The sequence below is a fragment of the Mastomys coucha genome, unplaced genomic scaffold (assembly GCF_008632895.1).
Source record: "Mastomys coucha isolate ucsf_1 unplaced genomic scaffold, UCSF_Mcou_1 pScaffold20, whole genome shotgun sequence".
NCBI classification, from domain to species: Eukaryota; Metazoa; Chordata; class Mammalia; order Rodentia; family Muridae; genus Mastomys; species Mastomys coucha.
The window spans coordinates 89,562,784-89,581,219 of NW_022196903.1; the positions used below are offsets into that span (position 1 = coordinate 89,562,784).

General features: G+C 45.8%; 1 protein-coding gene across 1 annotated transcript in view; it reads right to left on the minus strand.

Annotated features, from left to right (window-relative positions):
- Suclg2 (succinate-CoA ligase GDP-forming beta subunit) overlaps positions 1-18,394 on the minus strand; it is a 262,194-nt gene extending 243,800 nt beyond the window's left edge. Inside the window, exon 1 of the mRNA XM_031382679.1 lies at positions 18,252-18,394. Within this exon, the coding sequence (XP_031238539.1) occupies positions 18,252-18,341 (90 nt within the window). The 5' untranslated portion in view covers positions 18,342-18,394. The remainder of the gene's footprint in view (positions 1-18,251) is intronic.
- Positions 18,395-18,436: the final 42 nt, after the last annotated feature.

The following is an 18,436-nucleotide window of genomic DNA, read 5'->3' on the forward strand; positions in this document are numbered from 1 at the left end:
CGTCTACAGTGTGAGTTCCAGGACAGCCAGGGCTACACAGAGAAACTCTGTCTCAAAAACAAACAAACAAACAAATAAACAAAAAGATAAAACAAACAAACAAACAAAAACACACAGAACCATGGTCCAAGACTGGAGTCTCATGAGAAGAATTCTGAGTCCTTGTGAGAAAACTCCAAGAAAATAAGCATCTTGTGACCTCAGACTCTTCAAAACCACAGAACTGATCTTGGAATGTTCCCACGCCCCTTCCAGGAGTGTGCTTACTCCAGATCACTCACTACAACTGGCTACTGTTATTGGTTTATATGCCTCTGAGGAAACACACGCTTTTGACACATGCTCTTTGTCCTTGCACACTTTACTCACGTGACACGTCTTAACCTTGAGAACCTAAGCTGTCAAATATTCCGAATATAGCTGGCTATCGCATGAGATCCATCCGCCTCATTTACCGCCCGTGCCTCATTGGATTATGGAGTGCCTGGGATTTGATGCTACTTCCTGGATTTCCTAAAGTCGTCTGTGTTCCAGTGGCCTGCAGCCTATTCCAGGGCACACTGCTTCAGCAGCCACTGTGCGAAGCTACACACGGATCCAGCACTGAGCAGGAGTTTGGACACATAACAGGTAAGCAGTTTAGTAAGGGGATGGAGGCTCAGAGAGGCTGAAAGCCACAGAACCAAACAGGGCAGAAAGACACAAACCTCTTCCTTGTGCCTTCTATCAACACTAAACAGAGACCTAACTCTGTCCTAGAACCCAATGGCTTTCCCTCCATTATTTCATCGATAGCACTGACATCTCAGTGACTCTCCCCCACAAGCCCTCTCCCTACTGCCACCCTGACCCTACAGTCTGTGAGCATCTCTGCTTACTGATCTGCACCCACAATGCACCTGTCAGGACACCACACCTCCTCCTCAGCTCTTTCCTCTTCAACTGTTCCTGCACCTTTTTCTTCCATTACAGAGGTCTCGCTTTCATGTTCATTATTGTTCGTGTATAATCAGCTTTTGATTGCAAGCTGATTATTCTTAAATTTCAGCTTTATAGTACTAAAGAGCCCAATGCCTGATGTAATGCTTCTGATTACAAAAAAAGGAAAAAAAAAAGCTGGATTAAGTTATGCAAGTGTTTCTGAAAAGGCCTATCATAGGGCATTAAAATGCCTGGGTTTTGTTTAACCTTGGGTGAGCTACCTGAAGAAAGAGAATGGTTTTTTAGGGGGTGACATGTAGAAAAAAATAACAATAATAAGGTTTGCTGTTTTCTTACTTCAGAGCTAAGTGAAAATTATGTGAGCTGACACATCTATATAAAGGGCCGCATGTATTCCAGCCACACTGCTTTTTAAAACCTTTCTGGGCCTCCTCTTTGGATTCAGCATCAAAGCCCACCCCTGTGACTGCCCATACCCTGCTCCATTACAGCTTTTCTTTCCTAAGCTGTGAGTTTCCCCAACCTAGCAGTAGGGAGCAACTGAACAGGAAGCTATCTTGGTTCAGAACCAAACAAAGCTTAAAGCATGTGAAATGCTTGGTCTTGGTCTTAGCAGCTCTCTGCAGGTACTAGGGACACCACCCTCAAGACAAACCCAGACACTAAAGCAGCATACAGTGTCCTGAAGGTGCATCTTGTCGCCTCACTCACTGCAGGAACATGTGACCAGAACGCCATCCATGCCTGCTTCTTCTCCATGCACAGTATTTCTGTAGGTCCCAATGGTCAAACTAGCTTCAGAATGGGGCCAGGGTGGCTCAAAGAGCACAGAGGATAAACTGTTCACTGTTATTAGTATGATAACAATGTACCACATAGCATGTGGCTTAGAGAGAAATGGGAAGAAGAAGAGAATGAAGAAGTGGAAGGGAAGGAAAAGGAGGAGGAAGAAGGCTTATAATCCCATCACAGGAGACTAAGGCAAGAGAACTGCCTCAAATTCCAGGCCACCCTGGGTTACACAGCCAGATTCTTTCTGGAGAGGGGGTGGAAAGACATATTCAGTCACAGTTCTGGGGGCTAAAAGTCCAAAATCAAAAGGGTGGGTCCTCAGTCTGTCTTCCACACCTCACTCCTAGCTCTGAGGGTCACTGCAGGCCATTTTGTTATTCCTGACCCCTGCCCTCAGGTTCCTCCGCCCCTCTCACTATGCACTTGCAGCTGAGTCTGCACTTCCCCATTTTATAAAGCCATCAGCCATACTGACTGGATTAGGATCTATGCTAATTATCTGCCTTTGTTTGTTGAGACAGGATTTCCCTAAGTAGCTCTGGCTGTCCTGGAACTCATTCTCTAGACCAGGCTGGCCTCAAACTCAGAGACCCTCCTGCCTCTGCTTCCTGAATACTGGGATTAAAGATGTACCCCTCTACACCTGGCTCTGATGACCTCACTTTAACTTGAATTCCTGTGTGAAGTCTCTATTTTTCACAAAAATTACATCCTGAGATACTGGAGTAAGGACTTCACAGACACAGCTCAGTCCATAAAGGGCACAATTCAATATGCCACTGTGAGTGACCACTGTGAGGGACAGCCTGAGAGACACCAGCAATGACAATAAGGACGACAGTTAATGTCTCTAAGCCACAGTGTATTCCTTTTCAAAATGAGCTTACACAATGACAATAAAAATGCTGTGCACCAGGGTCGCCATGAGGACTGGACAGACACTTCCCTGCAAAGGCAGTGCCGGGATGACCTTGACACGTGTCAGGTGTCTCTTTCTACATAAACTTGGCTTCAGCTCTCCAAGCATTAACAGCCACTGTATAGGTGAGTCCAAGAAACACAGTACAAGTTGATGCCTGGGGACAGGAGGCTGTCTCAGCACCAAGCACACTCCCTGTGGGCCTAAACAAGTGAGACTTAGGTTCTAGAGAACTGTTCTCCAAGGCACGGCCTCCTGAGCTTAACACTATATACCTTTGTCACACTGAGCCAATATGCTGGAAGCAAATGTGAATATAAATATTTTATAGACTATCATGAAGAAAAATATTTCTAGTAGACATTTTAATTACACATGGGAAATCAAAAATATAGCTCATACTACACATTGGACATTTCTAGAAAGGTGAATATTAACCTAGATTTTTTATGTGTATATATATATATACATGTATATATATATCATTTTATATATATATAATATATATAATATATAATATATAATATATATCAATATTCAGACTACCCAAAGGAAAAAGTCACCCAAGTATTCCCTGAAAGATGGAGGATAAATAAAATTATATACATTGTACTGGCTGGTTTTGTGTGCCAACTTGACACAGGCTGTAGTTATCACAGAGAAGGGAGCTTCAATTGGGGAAGTGCCTCCATGAGATCCAGCTGTGGGGCATTTTCTCAATTAGTGATCAAGGGGGTAGAGCCCCTTGTGGTGGTGCCATCCCTGGGCTGGAAGTCTTGGGTTCTATAAGAGAGCAGGTTGAGCAACCCAGGGGAAGCAAGCCAGTAAGAAACATCTCTCCATGGCCTCTGCATCAGCTCCTGCTTCCTGACCTGCTTCAGTTCCAGTCCTGACTTCCTCTGGTGTTCAACAGCAATGTGGAAGTAAGCTGAATAAACCCTTTCCTCCCCAACTTGCTTCTTGGTCATGATGTTTGTGCAGGAATAGAAACCCTGACTAAGGTATACATGAACACATATAATATATATTTATATATACATATACTCCCCCATAAAATATTATGCTGCCTTAAGAAGGTACTATGACACATACTACAACATGGGTGTATTCTGAAGATATGCTAAATGAAGTAAACCAGCAAAGAAAGGAGAGATATGAGCCTCACCTAGTGTACCACATCATAGAAACTGAACGGAGCACTGTGTTCCCTTGCTGGGAGGTGGGTGTGTGTGATGTGTATTTAATTCAATGGACATAGAGTTTTGGTTGGGAAGATAGTAAGTTCAGTAGCGACTGGCAATAGGTATACAACAAAGGAAGTGAATGGTGTGTGTAATGCCATACAGTAGCTCAAAAGCTTAAGATGGTCAACTGCATATCACATATAACAAAAGCAGCAAAAAAATAAAATAAAATAAAATAAGCATTCATATTTTTAAATCTTCAGAAACTCTGAGAGACATAAACAAGGTTTTAGAGCCATTAAAAACATTTGCTAGTCCAGTTTGCTAGAGCAGTTCCAAGGTTTCAGACTTGGCTCAGTATACAGCATTACCTAGCAAGTGCACGCGCCCCTATGTTCCAGTCCCACCAGTTCCTCAATTATTTCTCCAAATGTAGCAAAACTTGAACACCCAAGCCCAGTCTTGTGTTAATAATTAATCTTATTTAAACAACAGCCTAAACTTCAGAGTTCTAGGCAAGAGGTTCTCTGAGTCAGAAATGGAGTCCTCTTCCATTTCTGGAACAAAACACCTTCAAGAAAGGACACAGGGTGTTGGGGATGTAGCTCAGTTGGGGGAGTGCTGACATATTATGCAAAGGCCCTGGGTTCTAGTCCCAGCACCACATAAACAAAGTGCAGACACACAACTATAATCCCAGCACTGAGGAGGCAGACACAGGAGGGGTAAAATTTCAAAGTTATCCTTGGTTACATACTGAGTCTGAGGCCAGCCTGGACCACATGGGACACTATCTAAACAAGAAATAGAACACTGATACATGTGAACATGAAGACAAGGGGATCCACCACTGGACAGTCCTACCTGGGGACCTTTAATACATCTTTATATAAAGGCTTCTCATTTTTTATATAAAGTTTAACTCAGTAAATTTCTTCCATATTAAATTACATTTTATATAAAATATAGTCATAAAATCCATTTATAGCACTCATAAAAGCCTCTCTATAAACTGGCATCAAACAAAAAAGAAAGGATCCAGGACCCACGGGCCTTGCTCTGGTAGGACTGGTGTCTAATCCAACAATCCTGCAGTCCCCTGGGAACAGCCACAAGCCTAGGGCCTCAGTTCCTTGCACTCTGTGATTCCCACCACACTCCCTGCAGCCTGAGTCCAGACGTTCATTGCTGAACACCAGTTTCGCATCATGGTGCACCGTCTTCAACTCCACCATCTCTATATCCTTGGCTTACCTAATTATCTGAAGAGCACCTTTTTTTTTTCCTGTTCATTATTTTAAAAAGTCAGTAAAAAATTCATTTTGTTGTCCTTGTGTTGCTGGCTTTCAATTTTAATGATACTTCACTTTAAAGGCACTTTAAATTTCAACAAAGAAGCATCCATCATTAATAGTTTATTCCCTTAATCAAAAATAATAAGTCCCAACTTTCTTTGTATTACTTATTAAAGGCCTGCATATACCCTCAGGCTGGAATGAGAGTGTATATTAAATGTGGTTTATCTGCTTCCCTGCCAAGGAAGTTAACCCAAATAAGTCCTTCAGTCCAAGGCTGTAATCAAGCATCCCAGCTACAGGAAGAAGACTGCGGCAGATGATGCGAACGGAGCTCCGGGTGGGTTTCTTATGAAACCATGCGGAGAGCACCATCCCTAAGCAGGAAGAAACTACATTCACGTTTTCTTCCAGTTGAAAGCTGACCTCCAGTTCCAAGCAATGGTGGGGGTCCAGGAATCTTCTACAGATTACAAGACCCCACAGAGAGTCTCTACCCCTTAATGTCACTTTCCTACCTGATTCTTCCAGTCCCTACTTCCTGTTAATTTTCCACCCAAGTTTAGAGTCTAAAGGACTAGAGAGAAGAGCCAGAACTACAACAAAGCCACTCTGTTATGAAAATAAAGCCACCCAATTAGATACTCCTGTTTGCTTACAACTATACTCAAACCAATAGCTAACACTTAGTGACTAAGATCCAGGGAGAGGACTCCTGTGCAGCTCAGTACAACGCCAGGAAGTTATGGTAGTAACTTTACCTGATTTGCCAATGAGGAAGCAGAGGCCCTAGGAATTAAACTAACTCCACCAGATCTAAGGCGCCAAGACCAGGTACAGGGCACAAGTTTGCAGCCCAGCACTGCCAAGATGGCACAAGGTCACTGTGAGCTGGAGGCCAGCCTGGGCTACCGTGAGATCTAAAACCAAGATGAACAACAAAGACAAAATGAGGCAAAAACAGATGAGATGTACCTAAGTGATGCAAGGCTTGCCCGTGGTGCACATGACACTGGGTTCAATTCCCAGCACTGTAACAATTGTAATAGTAAGCCAACAGCCATACATTGCATCTTTTAGGGGGAAATATACCATTTAGAGGGAAAAATCACCAGGACACAAGTGCAAAAGACATCTGCATTCCAGCAAATTGTAAGGGAAGTCGATCAGTCTCACAATAAGTCTCCAAAAATCACAGACATACTAAACCTTGAAAGCAAGATTTGAGCCCTGGCAGAGTGAACTCAAGTTCTGGGTTATCCCTAAAATCCTGGCATGATTACCTTATAAACGGCTTCCCATGTGCTCTCAAACATACCCAGTTTTAGAAATAAAATGTATGAATGGTCTGAGTGGAATGAATCCTACACCTTAGCTTGGAGCGGATACAGGGCTGATAGGACAAGCCACTGCTGCTGTGGCTGACCTAAAGGAGGCTCAGCCCACCAGGGAGCCCTTGGTGACCATCAGACCTCAGAGGAATCCTCTTCCCTGAGAGTAGGAAGCAGAGAACCAAGAGGCACCAGGGTGCCTCAGTGCCCTGCTCAGGGAAAGCTGGCGCTGTGCCCCTGCCCTGTGGGAAGCTTCTGGTCTTACATGTGGAAAAGCTCATTTGACCATGGCTGGATGACAAAGAAACGTTCTGCAAGTGACCGGTAAGGCTCAGAAAGCTCAAGCATTCCCCTTCAATACTATAAGCCATTTGTTTTTCCTGAGACACGTCCAAGAAAGCCTCTCCTTTTTTATATACAATCAAATAAACCTTAGGAGGACCTACCACTTGCACCCAAGAATGAGGGCAGAGAAGGAAAAGCTACCCCAGGCTGCAGCCTTCCAAAGGCCTGGGCTGCTGCTGGCACTAGGTAAGTCAGGCCTGCACCTGGGGAGGGACACACTGTGGTGAGGCACTCGGGTGAGGCAGGGAGGTTGTCTTGTTGTCTTGTGTTTTACATTTTTAAAAATGTATTTTGTGTGCATGGATGTGTGTGGGCAAGGGCACATGGCCATGCAGTAGGAGGACAACTGGAGGACACAGGTTCTCCCTTCAGTGTGGATCGGGGAAGGCTTGGAGTTGAGTTCCCTTAGCAGCTGGGCTCTCTGCATCCTGCACTGTGCTGTGCTGTGTAAGCTGGTGCGTTTCTCCACCTTGACACTTCTTTTATATACCTGCTTCTTTACTGACGTCCTAATACACCCAACAAAGACCCAGGCACAGGGACAAAGTACAGTTCGGAAGGCATGGAAATCAGAGATGTTTTACACAGGATATAAAATGCTTGTCTGTTCTGCCCAGGGACAGCAGCAGAATGTCTCCCTTTTGTCACTTGGCTCAGGGCAGGAAGAGAGGCTAGCAATGGAAACCTTTCCATCAGGGAAAGCGGGACTCGAGCCCTGTCTATTCCCTATCTCTTCCCTTCTTCCTTCCTTCCTTCCTTCCTTCCTTCCTTCCTTCCTTCCTTCCTTCCTCCCTCCCTCCCTCCCTTCCTTCCTTTCCTCCCTCCCTCCCTCCCCCACCCCACCCCACTGCTTTTCTTCCCAGTTTCGCATGTTTCAGGCTTTCTGAACTCACTTTGTAGCCAAGAATGACCTTGAACTTCTCAGCCTCCTGCCCCCACCTCTCAAGTGCCAGCATGCCTGGTTTACAAGGGGCTGGAGATGAATTCAGGAACTTTGCATGTTAGGCCAAGTACTTTGTCACCTGAAATATATCCCCGGTACTTTCTTTTTATTTTTTTTTAACTTGTTTGTTTGTGGGGGCAGAGGACAACTTGTCAACGTTGGCTCTCCTTCCATAGTGTGGGTCTTAGAGATCAAACACAGGTCATCAAGCTTGGCATCAAGAAATCACCTCCCCACCACCCCATTGCTCTCTTTCTTTAATAACTTTAATATTTCTTTCCTATCCCCGTGGCCCCAGTTAGTCCATTTTAATTAACAGCATCTGTACATCCAGTTTTCCAGTACATCCTAGCTTCTGCCTACTGTCACACAGTAATTACTCACAGTGTCCTCAAGTGTCCCAGGCTGAATAATAACTTTGCCCACCCCTTTATCTCCCATTTTACATATTTTGTAGAAGGAAGGGACATGTCAATCAATTTATGACAAAAAAATAACAAAACATTCAACTTTTGGAGACATTGCAACATGAAAAAGAAAAATAGATGCAAAAGGAAAAAAAATAAAAACCATCCATCACAAAGTGGTGCACAAGGGACAAGGTTTTAACCCTAGCAATCTGGTTCAGGTCCTGGGTTACGCCTATGATCTGGGTATAATGACTCACAGCACCATATTGGTACAAAACTCTCTCTCAGATGATCTGTCCTCCCAGGACCTCCAACCCTCTCCACACTGACTAGAACATACTCTAAAGCAGAAAACGACCTGTGCCACTGTCTTTCTACAAGCCTTCAATGGCTCCCATTGCCCTCCATCACCACAATGACAAGGACCCATTTCTCTGTCCTCATTGCTCACTGCCCCACCACCCCAAGCTCTACAAGGCAGCTCCAAGCTGTATACTGAGGACTTCCACAGCTCAGAAACTGACAGATGAAAGGTCTGTGAAGAATGGGTGGGACTGGAGAGGCAGACACCTGGCCCTCTACCCACGCATGGATCCACACCTACACAAATCTATTCCTTGTCCTCTGCAGTATCTCCAATACCAATTCACATGCTACATCAAGTCCCTACATTCTACAGTAAAAATAAGTCCTGGAGGCAGATGACAGGCATGTACCTTCACAGCTCGTGCCTAAATGCTATTCTTTCATAATCATGTCTATAAGTAAACTCAATGCACTGATCAATGCCTGAAACACGATCCCAAAAACTCAACTCATGTTTCTTGAACTAAGCCACCACTTCCTGCTGAGTAGCCAATGGTACCCACTGCGGTTATAGTCTTTTCTCCTACCTCAAACATTCAAGTCACCCAAGTCCTGATGGCTTTGCTCCTAACACTACGTTATACAAGTGTGTCAGGCAAGATCAACAGGATCAGCTCCCCACATCCCATCCCTAGGACATTGGCCACTCCCAAGGTCTTGGGGGTAAGCCTCCATCTACCTCCTCAGCCAGAAGTTCTGCACATATGAGCTGGGCAATATCATTCCTGTCTCACAAGGCTATTTGTTGAAATCAAGCCTAAGGAAGCATGAAAGCGGTCCCTGATTCTGAAGTGACGGTACATGATAAATGTTATGAAAGCTGGCAAAGAACCGTTATTACAGAGTAGTAAACCCTCTTCTTTAAAGGCAAGGCAATTTAGCTTCAAATTCATAGCAACAGAAATAATCACTGTAGGCCTGTGATCTAATCATAATGCCAAACGTTTAATAAATCATACTGAGTCATTATAGCCACCTGTGAGGACTCCTTTTCAGAGAAGAGGCAAGTTCAACCATCTGCTCCAGATACGATCACAGAATGTATGCCACAGCCTCGAAGCAACTCTGAGCACATATATTGTGTGGAAAGGGACAAGGAAGCCTACCTTCGGTGCTATTAATATGCACAAATAGAATTAAGTTTTAAAAATAATCATTTGTTCCAAGTTGCACAGCTGGAGCGCTGGAGATCTTGTATTTGAACTCAGCTGAATGAAATGCAGAACCCATGCCTTCTGCTACTGTTTCCTAGATCCCAGAACAAAAAACGGGGGAACTTCGCTCACAGTCCAGAGATGTGTCCAGCAGGCTGGGCCAACCCAATCTAAATAACCAACGTCAGAGGTGCTGGTGTGGGACAGGCATGCACTAGGTTCAATTGGGTGGCTCAGCCCTAACTGGACCTTCTGGTAATAGGGTTTAATGATTTAACAGCATAAGCTATTCACTGGCATGAGGCAGGTGACTTCCTGGCAGTAGGATTTTCAGCCAGTTACTGTGCCCTTTCTGTGCCTGGGATCCTTTACATGGAGTTTGGCGATGGCACAGCACCACCACCCCGCAGTGATACTGGGAGAGTTAAAGTCAAAGCAGGTGATAATTAGTCTCTTTGACAATCATCAGCTGGCCCCTTCCTCTCTAACCTATATCACCTCTCAGCTTGTTACCTGGCTCTCCCTTGTCTGTGCAGTCCACTAATTCATCAGACCACAAACGCATACAGAACACCTAGCTAGGGTGGTAGGGAAAACAGCAATGCGTAAGAAAGTGCCCTCTCGGCTAATACCCAACATACACAAAGAACTCAAGTTACACTCCAGAGAACCAAATAACGCTATTAAAAATGGGGTACAGAACTAAACAAAGAATTCTCAACTGAGGAATACCGAATGGCTAAGAAGCACCTAAAGAAATGTTCAACATCCTTAGTCATCAGGGAAATGCAAATCAAAACAACCCTGAGATTCCACCTCACACCAGTCAGAACGGCTAAGATCAAAAACTCAGGTGACAGTAGATGCTGGCGAGGTTGTAGAGAAAGAGGAACACTCCTTCATTGCTGGTGGGATTGCAAACTGGAACAACCACTAGCGGTTCCTCTGGAAATTGGACATAGTACTACCTGAGGACCCAGCTATACCACTCCTGGGCATATACCCAGAAGATGCTCCAACATGTAATAAGGACACATGCTCCACTATGCTCATAGCAGCCTTATTTATAATAGCCAGAAACTGGAAACAACCCAGATGTCCCTCAACAGAAGAATGGATACAGAAAATGTGGTACATTTACATTATGAAGTACTACTCAGCTACTAAAAAGAATGAATTTATGAAATTCTTAGGGAAATGGATGGATCTGGAGAATATCATCCTGAGTGAGGTAACCCAATCACAAATGAAAACACATGGTATGCACTCTGATAAGTGGATATTAGCCCAGACACTCAGAATACCCAAAATATAATCCATGAAACTCAAGAAGGAGGAAGACCAAAGTGTGGATACTTCGATCCTACTTAGAAGGGGAAACAAAATACCCATGGAAGGAGCTGAGAGACTAACTATGGAGCAGAGATTGAAGGAAGGACAATCCAGAGACTGATCCACCTGGGAATCCTTCCCATATTCAATCACCAAACCCAGACACTATTGTGGATGCCAGCAAGTGCTGACAGGAGCCTGATATAGCTGTCTCCTGAGAGGCTCTGCCAGTGCCTGACTAATACAGAAGTAGAGGCTCCCAGTCATCCACTGGACTGAGCATAGGGTCCCCAGTGAAGGAGCTAGAGAAAGGACCCAAGGAGCTGAAGGGCTTGCACCTCCTTAGGACGAACAACAATATGAACTAACTAGTATCCTCAGAGCTCCCAGGGACTAAACCACCTACCAAAGAATACACATGGTGGTACACATGGCTCCAGCTGCATATGTAGCAGAGGATGGCCTTGTCAGTCATCAATGGGAGAAGAGTCCCTTGGTATTGTGAAGGTTCTATGCCCCCCTGTAGGGGAATGCCAAGGCCAGGAAGCAGGAAAGGGTGGGTTGGTGAGCAGGGGAAGGGGGGAGGGAACAGGGTTGTTTTTTTGTTTTTGTTTTTGTTTTTTTTTTGGAGGGGAAAATGGGAAAGGGGATATCATTTAAAATGTAAATAAAGAAAATATCTAATAAAAAATTACTATAAAATCGAAAAAAAAAAAGAAAGAAAAAGAAAAAGAAAATGCCCTTTCATGGAGCTCACATTCTTCTATTTGTTAGGGAAAAGGGAGACACACAATAAACAAGATGAGGTAAAGTCCTGTGTTCAAAGTTGCAATAAAGCAGAAAAGGTACAGTCAGCAATCACTGGAGAGAAGCAGCCAGTTAAATCATCAGGGGAGGGTCTTTCCAAAGAATTAACACTAGATCTGAGAGTTGATGAAGATGGAGAGCAGACAGGGTTCAAAGGGAACCCTGCTTCCAAAGAAATAAGCACGTGGTCCAGTGAAGGACAAGCTCAACAAGTGTCTCAGACCACAGCTCAGCTACAGCACCACCATGGCAGAGCAACCACTGGGCTACACAATTTTACAATTAGATCACAAACATTTTGAGAGTAAGGATAGCTCTCATTCTCCCTCCCTTCCCCTCTCTCCCTCTCTCCCTCCCTTTCATTCTCCCTGTTTCCTTCCCCTTCCCTCTCTCCCTCCCTCCCTCTCCCTCTCTCCCTTCCTCCCCCACCACCTTTCCACTCCATCATAATTATTAGGTACACTAACCTACTCATTATTCTCCTAAACACTGCATTTATGATAAAATAACTTTCTTTGTAGAACTTTGTAGCAGTGGGCACATGCAGTAAGCATTCAGAAAATATCTGACAAAAGAATGCTATTTGTTTGGCCTTCTGTTGTGGAGCTGTGTGATCTGCCAAGTCCTGGGCTTTCTCCAGCCCCATCCATCCTTCCTCCTCTGCCTAACTGACCAGCATTATCATTTGCTCCTGATTGCCTCTCCCTTCTTCCCAGCACAGCGTTTGATAGGCATGCAATCCATTCTCCACTGGAATGCCAGCCCCATGCCCCATCACCCTATCTTCAACGATATTAATTTTCAAATCAGCATAATGTTCATATTTATTTAACTGTTTATACATTAGGCAAAACTTTTCCAACAACTGAAAGAACGTGCCACACGAAGGAGGACTCCAGATGAGTAGTAAGGAGAGCTGAAGGACAGACACTTGAGGGTACCGTGTCCTTTCTTTTCCACCTCCCAATAGACATACTTCAGCAACTTTCTAGGCTCGGTGCCTGCGGAACCTAGCCAGGGAACAAGGGTGACACAGCTCTGGCTACCCTGGGCCCGGGCTCTTAATCACTTTCCCATAAAAGCAGTGTTCTGTTTACAGTGAACAAAGCCAATCCTGTGCTGGAGCTATCACTCTCAGGCCTTCCACATGCAGAAGGTCAAGAGCTTAGCACCTGAATTATGGAAAATCCAGCATCCTCTTTAGCCACAGGCATTGTAGCTTTTCTTCGTTTTTATTGCTCTTTGGGGGAGGGGGTGTTTATTTGGTTTTAATTGGTTAGCTGATTTCTGGTTTAAAAAAAAAAATGGGAAAAGAAAAAAAGCCAAGCTATTTATTCCCCCGGGGCAATAGTAGGTAGACACAGATAAGCCATGGCTTACAGCAGTCTCCTGGCTTGATTTAACTGGTATAACTGTCTACAGCTTTTAGCCTTTCACTTTTAAAATTCATGCATAGCTGGGCGTGGTGGTACACACCTATGACCTCAGGATTCCAGGGGCAAAGGCAGGCAGATAGATCTCTGTTCTGGCCTGATCAGAGTTCACAGCCAGCCTTGTCTACATATTGAGTCTCCATTGCCAAAAGGAACACAGAGCTGAGCTGTTCCTCCTTTCTGAAGAAGCTGGCAGCAGAGGCACAAGGGTAAGCAGTTTCCTTGGACAATATAGTTCTCGGGGCTTCAAAGAGAACCACACAGCAGAAACAGGGTTTCTCTGTGTAGCCCTGGCTGTCCTGGAACTCACTCTATAGACCAGGCTGGCCTCGAACTCAGAAATCTGCCTGCCTCTGCCTCCCAAGTGCTGGGATTAAAGGCGTGTGCCACTACTGCCCAGCCAGGCAATGCCTCCTATATCTATCTGCGCATTCCTTAAGACACACGCTTCCCTGAACTTCACACAGACATCATGAGACAGAAATGCCACAAAAGGCAGCTCTATTCTATACAGAGTCATTACTACCAGGACTGAGATTAGTGCTTGCCTCTGCACAATCACTCTCAGCATCACAGAAAGCAGGATGTGGTGGATCATGACTGTAATCTCAAGAGATAGAGGGTGGATGAACAAGAGCTTGAGGCCAGCCTGGGCTATATGAGACCCTGTCTCAGGGAGAGAGAGAGAGACGGAGGGAGGGAGGGAGGGAGGGAGGGAGGGAGGGAGAGGGAGAGGGCTAGCTGGAGTCATCTACCAGGAAGTACTGCTGGACATAGCTGTATAGGTTTATAATCCCGACACTCAGGAGGTTAAAGCAGGATTGCCTCAAGGTCAAAGGCAAATGGAGCCTATCTCAGCAAACTAAGAGAAAGGGGGAGGGGAGCTCTAAGAGCTTTAGGCTTCTACTCAACTGCTAGCTGTACCCCCAGAAGCTGTGAGGCCTCATAGTAATGTGGGACACAGAATTCAGAGTCCTTAAGACCCGGCCATTTCCTGTAATAATAGCTGGACAATTTTGTGCAAGTCGCATAAGCACTAAACCCTTAAGAACTCCCCGTGAGACCCACACGATTTGAACCCCGTCGGCTTGTCAGACCTCACTCCCACCTCAGGGCCTTTCTTTGCACTTGCTGTCTTACCGCCCCCTTCCCATCCCATTTGTCCATTTCCTTGGCAGTACCGAGTTCAAAAGTCAAAACTCAGGATCTTCTCAATAGAGTAGGGTAGTACCGAACAAGGGCATGCATATTGTAAAATTTTATTTACATGATAAAAAAAAATCATCATGCAAAGTGGGGAAGCCTCCTCCTGTGGACCACGGGTAGTAGTGGAAGCACTCAAGGATGTGAGCTGCTGCGACATCACTCTGTCGCTGGACATCTGGAGACCTGGCTGCTTTCACGTACAAGCTTACTCAAACTGTTCACTGATGGTCAATATGGTCACCCTGACAGGATCTATGATCACCTGGGAGAGCAATCTCTGTGCATACCTGGGAGGGCATTGCTAGGTTAAGTTAACTGAGCAGGGAAGACCGCCCCTCACCCCCCAAAGGCAGGTGGCACCTGTCCCTGGACTGTGCTCCCAAACTGCATAAAGGAGCACAGCATTCAGCTTATCCCCTTCCTGACTGTGGACACAATGTGACCAGGTGCCACAAGCTCCTGAGGCCTTGCCTACCCTGCCAGGATCATACAGAGATATACTAGACTCAAATTGTGAGCCAGAATGAGGCCCTCTCTCCTTAAGCTGCCTTTTTGGACTTGTTGCTACAGTAATGAGAAGAGTAACTAATGCACACACATTTCAGTGTGCATTATGTTTGGTTTTGGTTTTTAATTAAAAAATTAAATACAGACCAGGCATATACCTTTAATCCCTGTATTTGGGAGTCAGACGCAAGCATATCCCTGTGCGTTCTAAACAAGTCTTGATCAACATAGGCCAGCCAAGACTACATAGTGAGACCTGGTCTCAAAATAGAAAGCAATTAAACCTCAATAAAACCACCCTATGGAACAGGTAGGTTTTCTGGGCGTTCACCTGCCTGCCTTGTGAAGCTATTTATTCTACACTGTGGGGCCCTGTTTGCCTTCACTATGGCTTCATCAGTACTGGAAATGATCTTTCTTAGTGTAGCATCTATAATCTTTCCCTTTTTACTCATCACCCCACGTCCCAGGGCCTGGAGCAGTCCTCCATGATGACAGTGTAGAAATGGCCAAAGTCTGCCCTACAAAGGATATAGATAGCATCAGTCCAAAGTCAAAACAGTGAAGCCAGAGGCAGAAGTTTAAAATAAAAAAAAAAAAGCATCAAAAATATGTGTCAAATGTTAACATTAACCCAGGGAAGGGATGTTATCCTGTGGATATTTCTGTGAAACAAGCTAGAGATGCTTCTAAAAGCAGAAAGTGGGTCTTTCATCTTGGCTAGTCCACCTGTTTTTGTTTTTTTCCCCCCACAAGGCCTGGTACAAAGTAGGTCTAGGTGGACGGTGCCAAGATTTCCTAAAATACTTGAAGATTCCTAAGTTTGGTGGGAAAAATGAGCCAGGCTTATACTGTAGTGCCTGCTATGATCCAGGAAATGAATAGGGGCACAGCAAGAGGATGGCATAGAGCTGGTACTAAGAAATAGTTGCTTAAAGTCACAGGCAGTCCGTACCTGCTTCCACTATCAATTCCAAGATGTTCCTGTAAGCAATGTGTGAGTAGCACTAGTGACTTGCTTATAGTTTCTACTGCTGTGCAGATCTATTTACACGGGAAAGGGGCATGCACCAGACTCTACCCTGGTCGAGTGGGAACACGAAGTAACCCTTTACTTATCAGCTCTACCTCAAACTCTCTGTAACCTTGAACAGGTCAGCGAACTTCTCAGTACTGGACTTTTCTACATAGGACCACCTGACCACGAGTTCAGGTCTTGGACACTGCATAATGTGTAGTTATTGCACTTACAGAAGATCCAGGTTCAGTCCTGGCTGATGGGATAGTTTACAACCATCAGTAGCAAGTTCCAGAGGATACTGGACACATCTTCTGACCTTCAAGGGTCTAGGGTTAGATGGTAAGAGCCAAACAAAAACTAATCGTCTCGTGAGTATGTGTGTGTGTGTGTGTGTGTGTGTGTGTGTGTGCGTTGGTCAAAACGTAGCGATTTGCCTCTCACTGAACTGGAAAGTTTTTCTTTGGGGGACTGGAGTAAACTAGAGGAAGTAGAAAGACCAGTAGTTGAATGACTTCTCCAAGTGTCAATGCCAACTCACAGAAGCTCGCAAATGCAAGCACAATGCACAAGCACACACACACACACACACACACACACACACACACTTGTAGAAGCCTGTTGTATTCAGAGACCAGAACAGGCAGTCCTGGAAGTCACCTGTGTCCTTCTAGCACTCTCTCTCCCTACCTCACTTCCCTGAGACAGGGCCTCTCTCACTGAAGTGGAACCTCACCAATTCCCCTAGGCTGCCTGGTCAACAAGCTCTTGGAACCCACAAGTCTCTTCCTCCCAGTGCTGGGCCACAAGCTCACACAGGCTTGCCTGGCTTTTTACATGGGTGCCAGGAATTCGAACTGAAGACTCTCATGCTTGGGGACTGAGTGTTCTGACCACCTGACCCATCTCCAAGCGCTACTGCCATCTTCTAAGCGTGATGTTCCCAGAATAAGAAGTCATATACAAGTATGTAATCAATGAACATTGCCCAATTGTAGGTAACAGGTCTCTCACCAAGTCAGACTCACCCAAGTACGACAAGGCTTCCACGACTTGGATAGGAAAGATGGCAACCAGCTAAACGTTCAGTTCTAGGTTTCTCTGAAAAATCATTTCTTACTCTTCATTTTTGACTGCCCTAGGCTCCATGTTTCTCATCAATTCAAATCTACTGCAACAGCACCCCAGCTCCTGTTTTTTATAACAAATAATGAACAGGACTTAGATCGCCTGGAGATCTTGCCTTACTCTATTATAGCAGGTATCCGTGATTTTAATTAGACAAACCACCATGCCTCTCCTTTACCCACCATACTGTCAAGTGCCTGTTAAGGATATTACAGAAATAAATATTAGCAACTCTTAACTTCCCATTAACAATAACAGAGAAATGGAATGCAGGTAATGAAAAAAAAAAAACCCTCACAAATGTCATAATTAACCTGTTTGGAGAAACCTCAAAAAAAAAAGTCATTAGTAAGCTATTTTCTTTTCGTTTTTCTAGTGCTCTATGCATGCAAACGTAGCGATTTGCCTCTCACTGAACTGGAAAGTTTTTCTTTGGGGGACTGGAGTAAACTAGAGGAAGTAGAAAGACCAGTAGTTGAATGACTTCTCCAAGTGTCAATGCCAACTCACAGAAGCTCTCAAATGCAAGAAGGTAAATTCGATAGGAGAGCAATGTGAAGGAGCTGCAGAGTCTGACACTAAAGTCTCCAGGAGACATGGACAAAGTGAGCAGGCAGGAGTTTTCACACAAGCCTTTCTTAGAAGACTCCACTCCTACTTTCCTCCTGGACCCCTGCAGGTCCCCAGCGACAAGCACACGGAGGGGGGGGGCACAAGCGACACCCCGCGGGGTTGACTCTGGCAGGTGAGCTACCTCTGCAGCCTGTGGAGCGAGCACGTGGCTGCCCGGCAAGCTCAGACTTAGAGCCGCCCCCAGGTAGAGCCAGTAAGCGGCCGGGAAACCTCTGCGTTCCAACAGCGCGCGGAACTTTTGGGAACTCGCCCCCAGCGCGGGGTTCCAGTGCCGGGCAAGGCTGAGGGGGGCCGTCAGAACGACCCGGGTCGTGGGGTGTGCACTCTGACCCCCGCGATCCCCGACACCTCCCGCGGGAGGCGGGCCGGGTCCTCCAGCAGCTCGAACGCCGCGCCGCCCGCCTTGCCGAGGGGAGCACCGGGTCGCCGGGGCTCGCGCGGGGCGAAGAGGCCGCGGAGCCTGGGGCACCACAGCGGGTGGCTCGCGTGGTCCTGGCCGCGCTCACCTGGGACCTGACAGCCAGGAGCCGCGGCCGCAGCGCTCGCTCTCGCAGAAGCTTCCCGGCCTGCGCCGCGATAGCCACCGGGGACGCCATCTTAACCAGGAACCTGAGGACGGGCCACGACGGGGACAAAGGGGGCGGAGGAGGGAGCAGGCCAAGGCCGAGGGGGAGGGAGGGGGCGGGCCAGG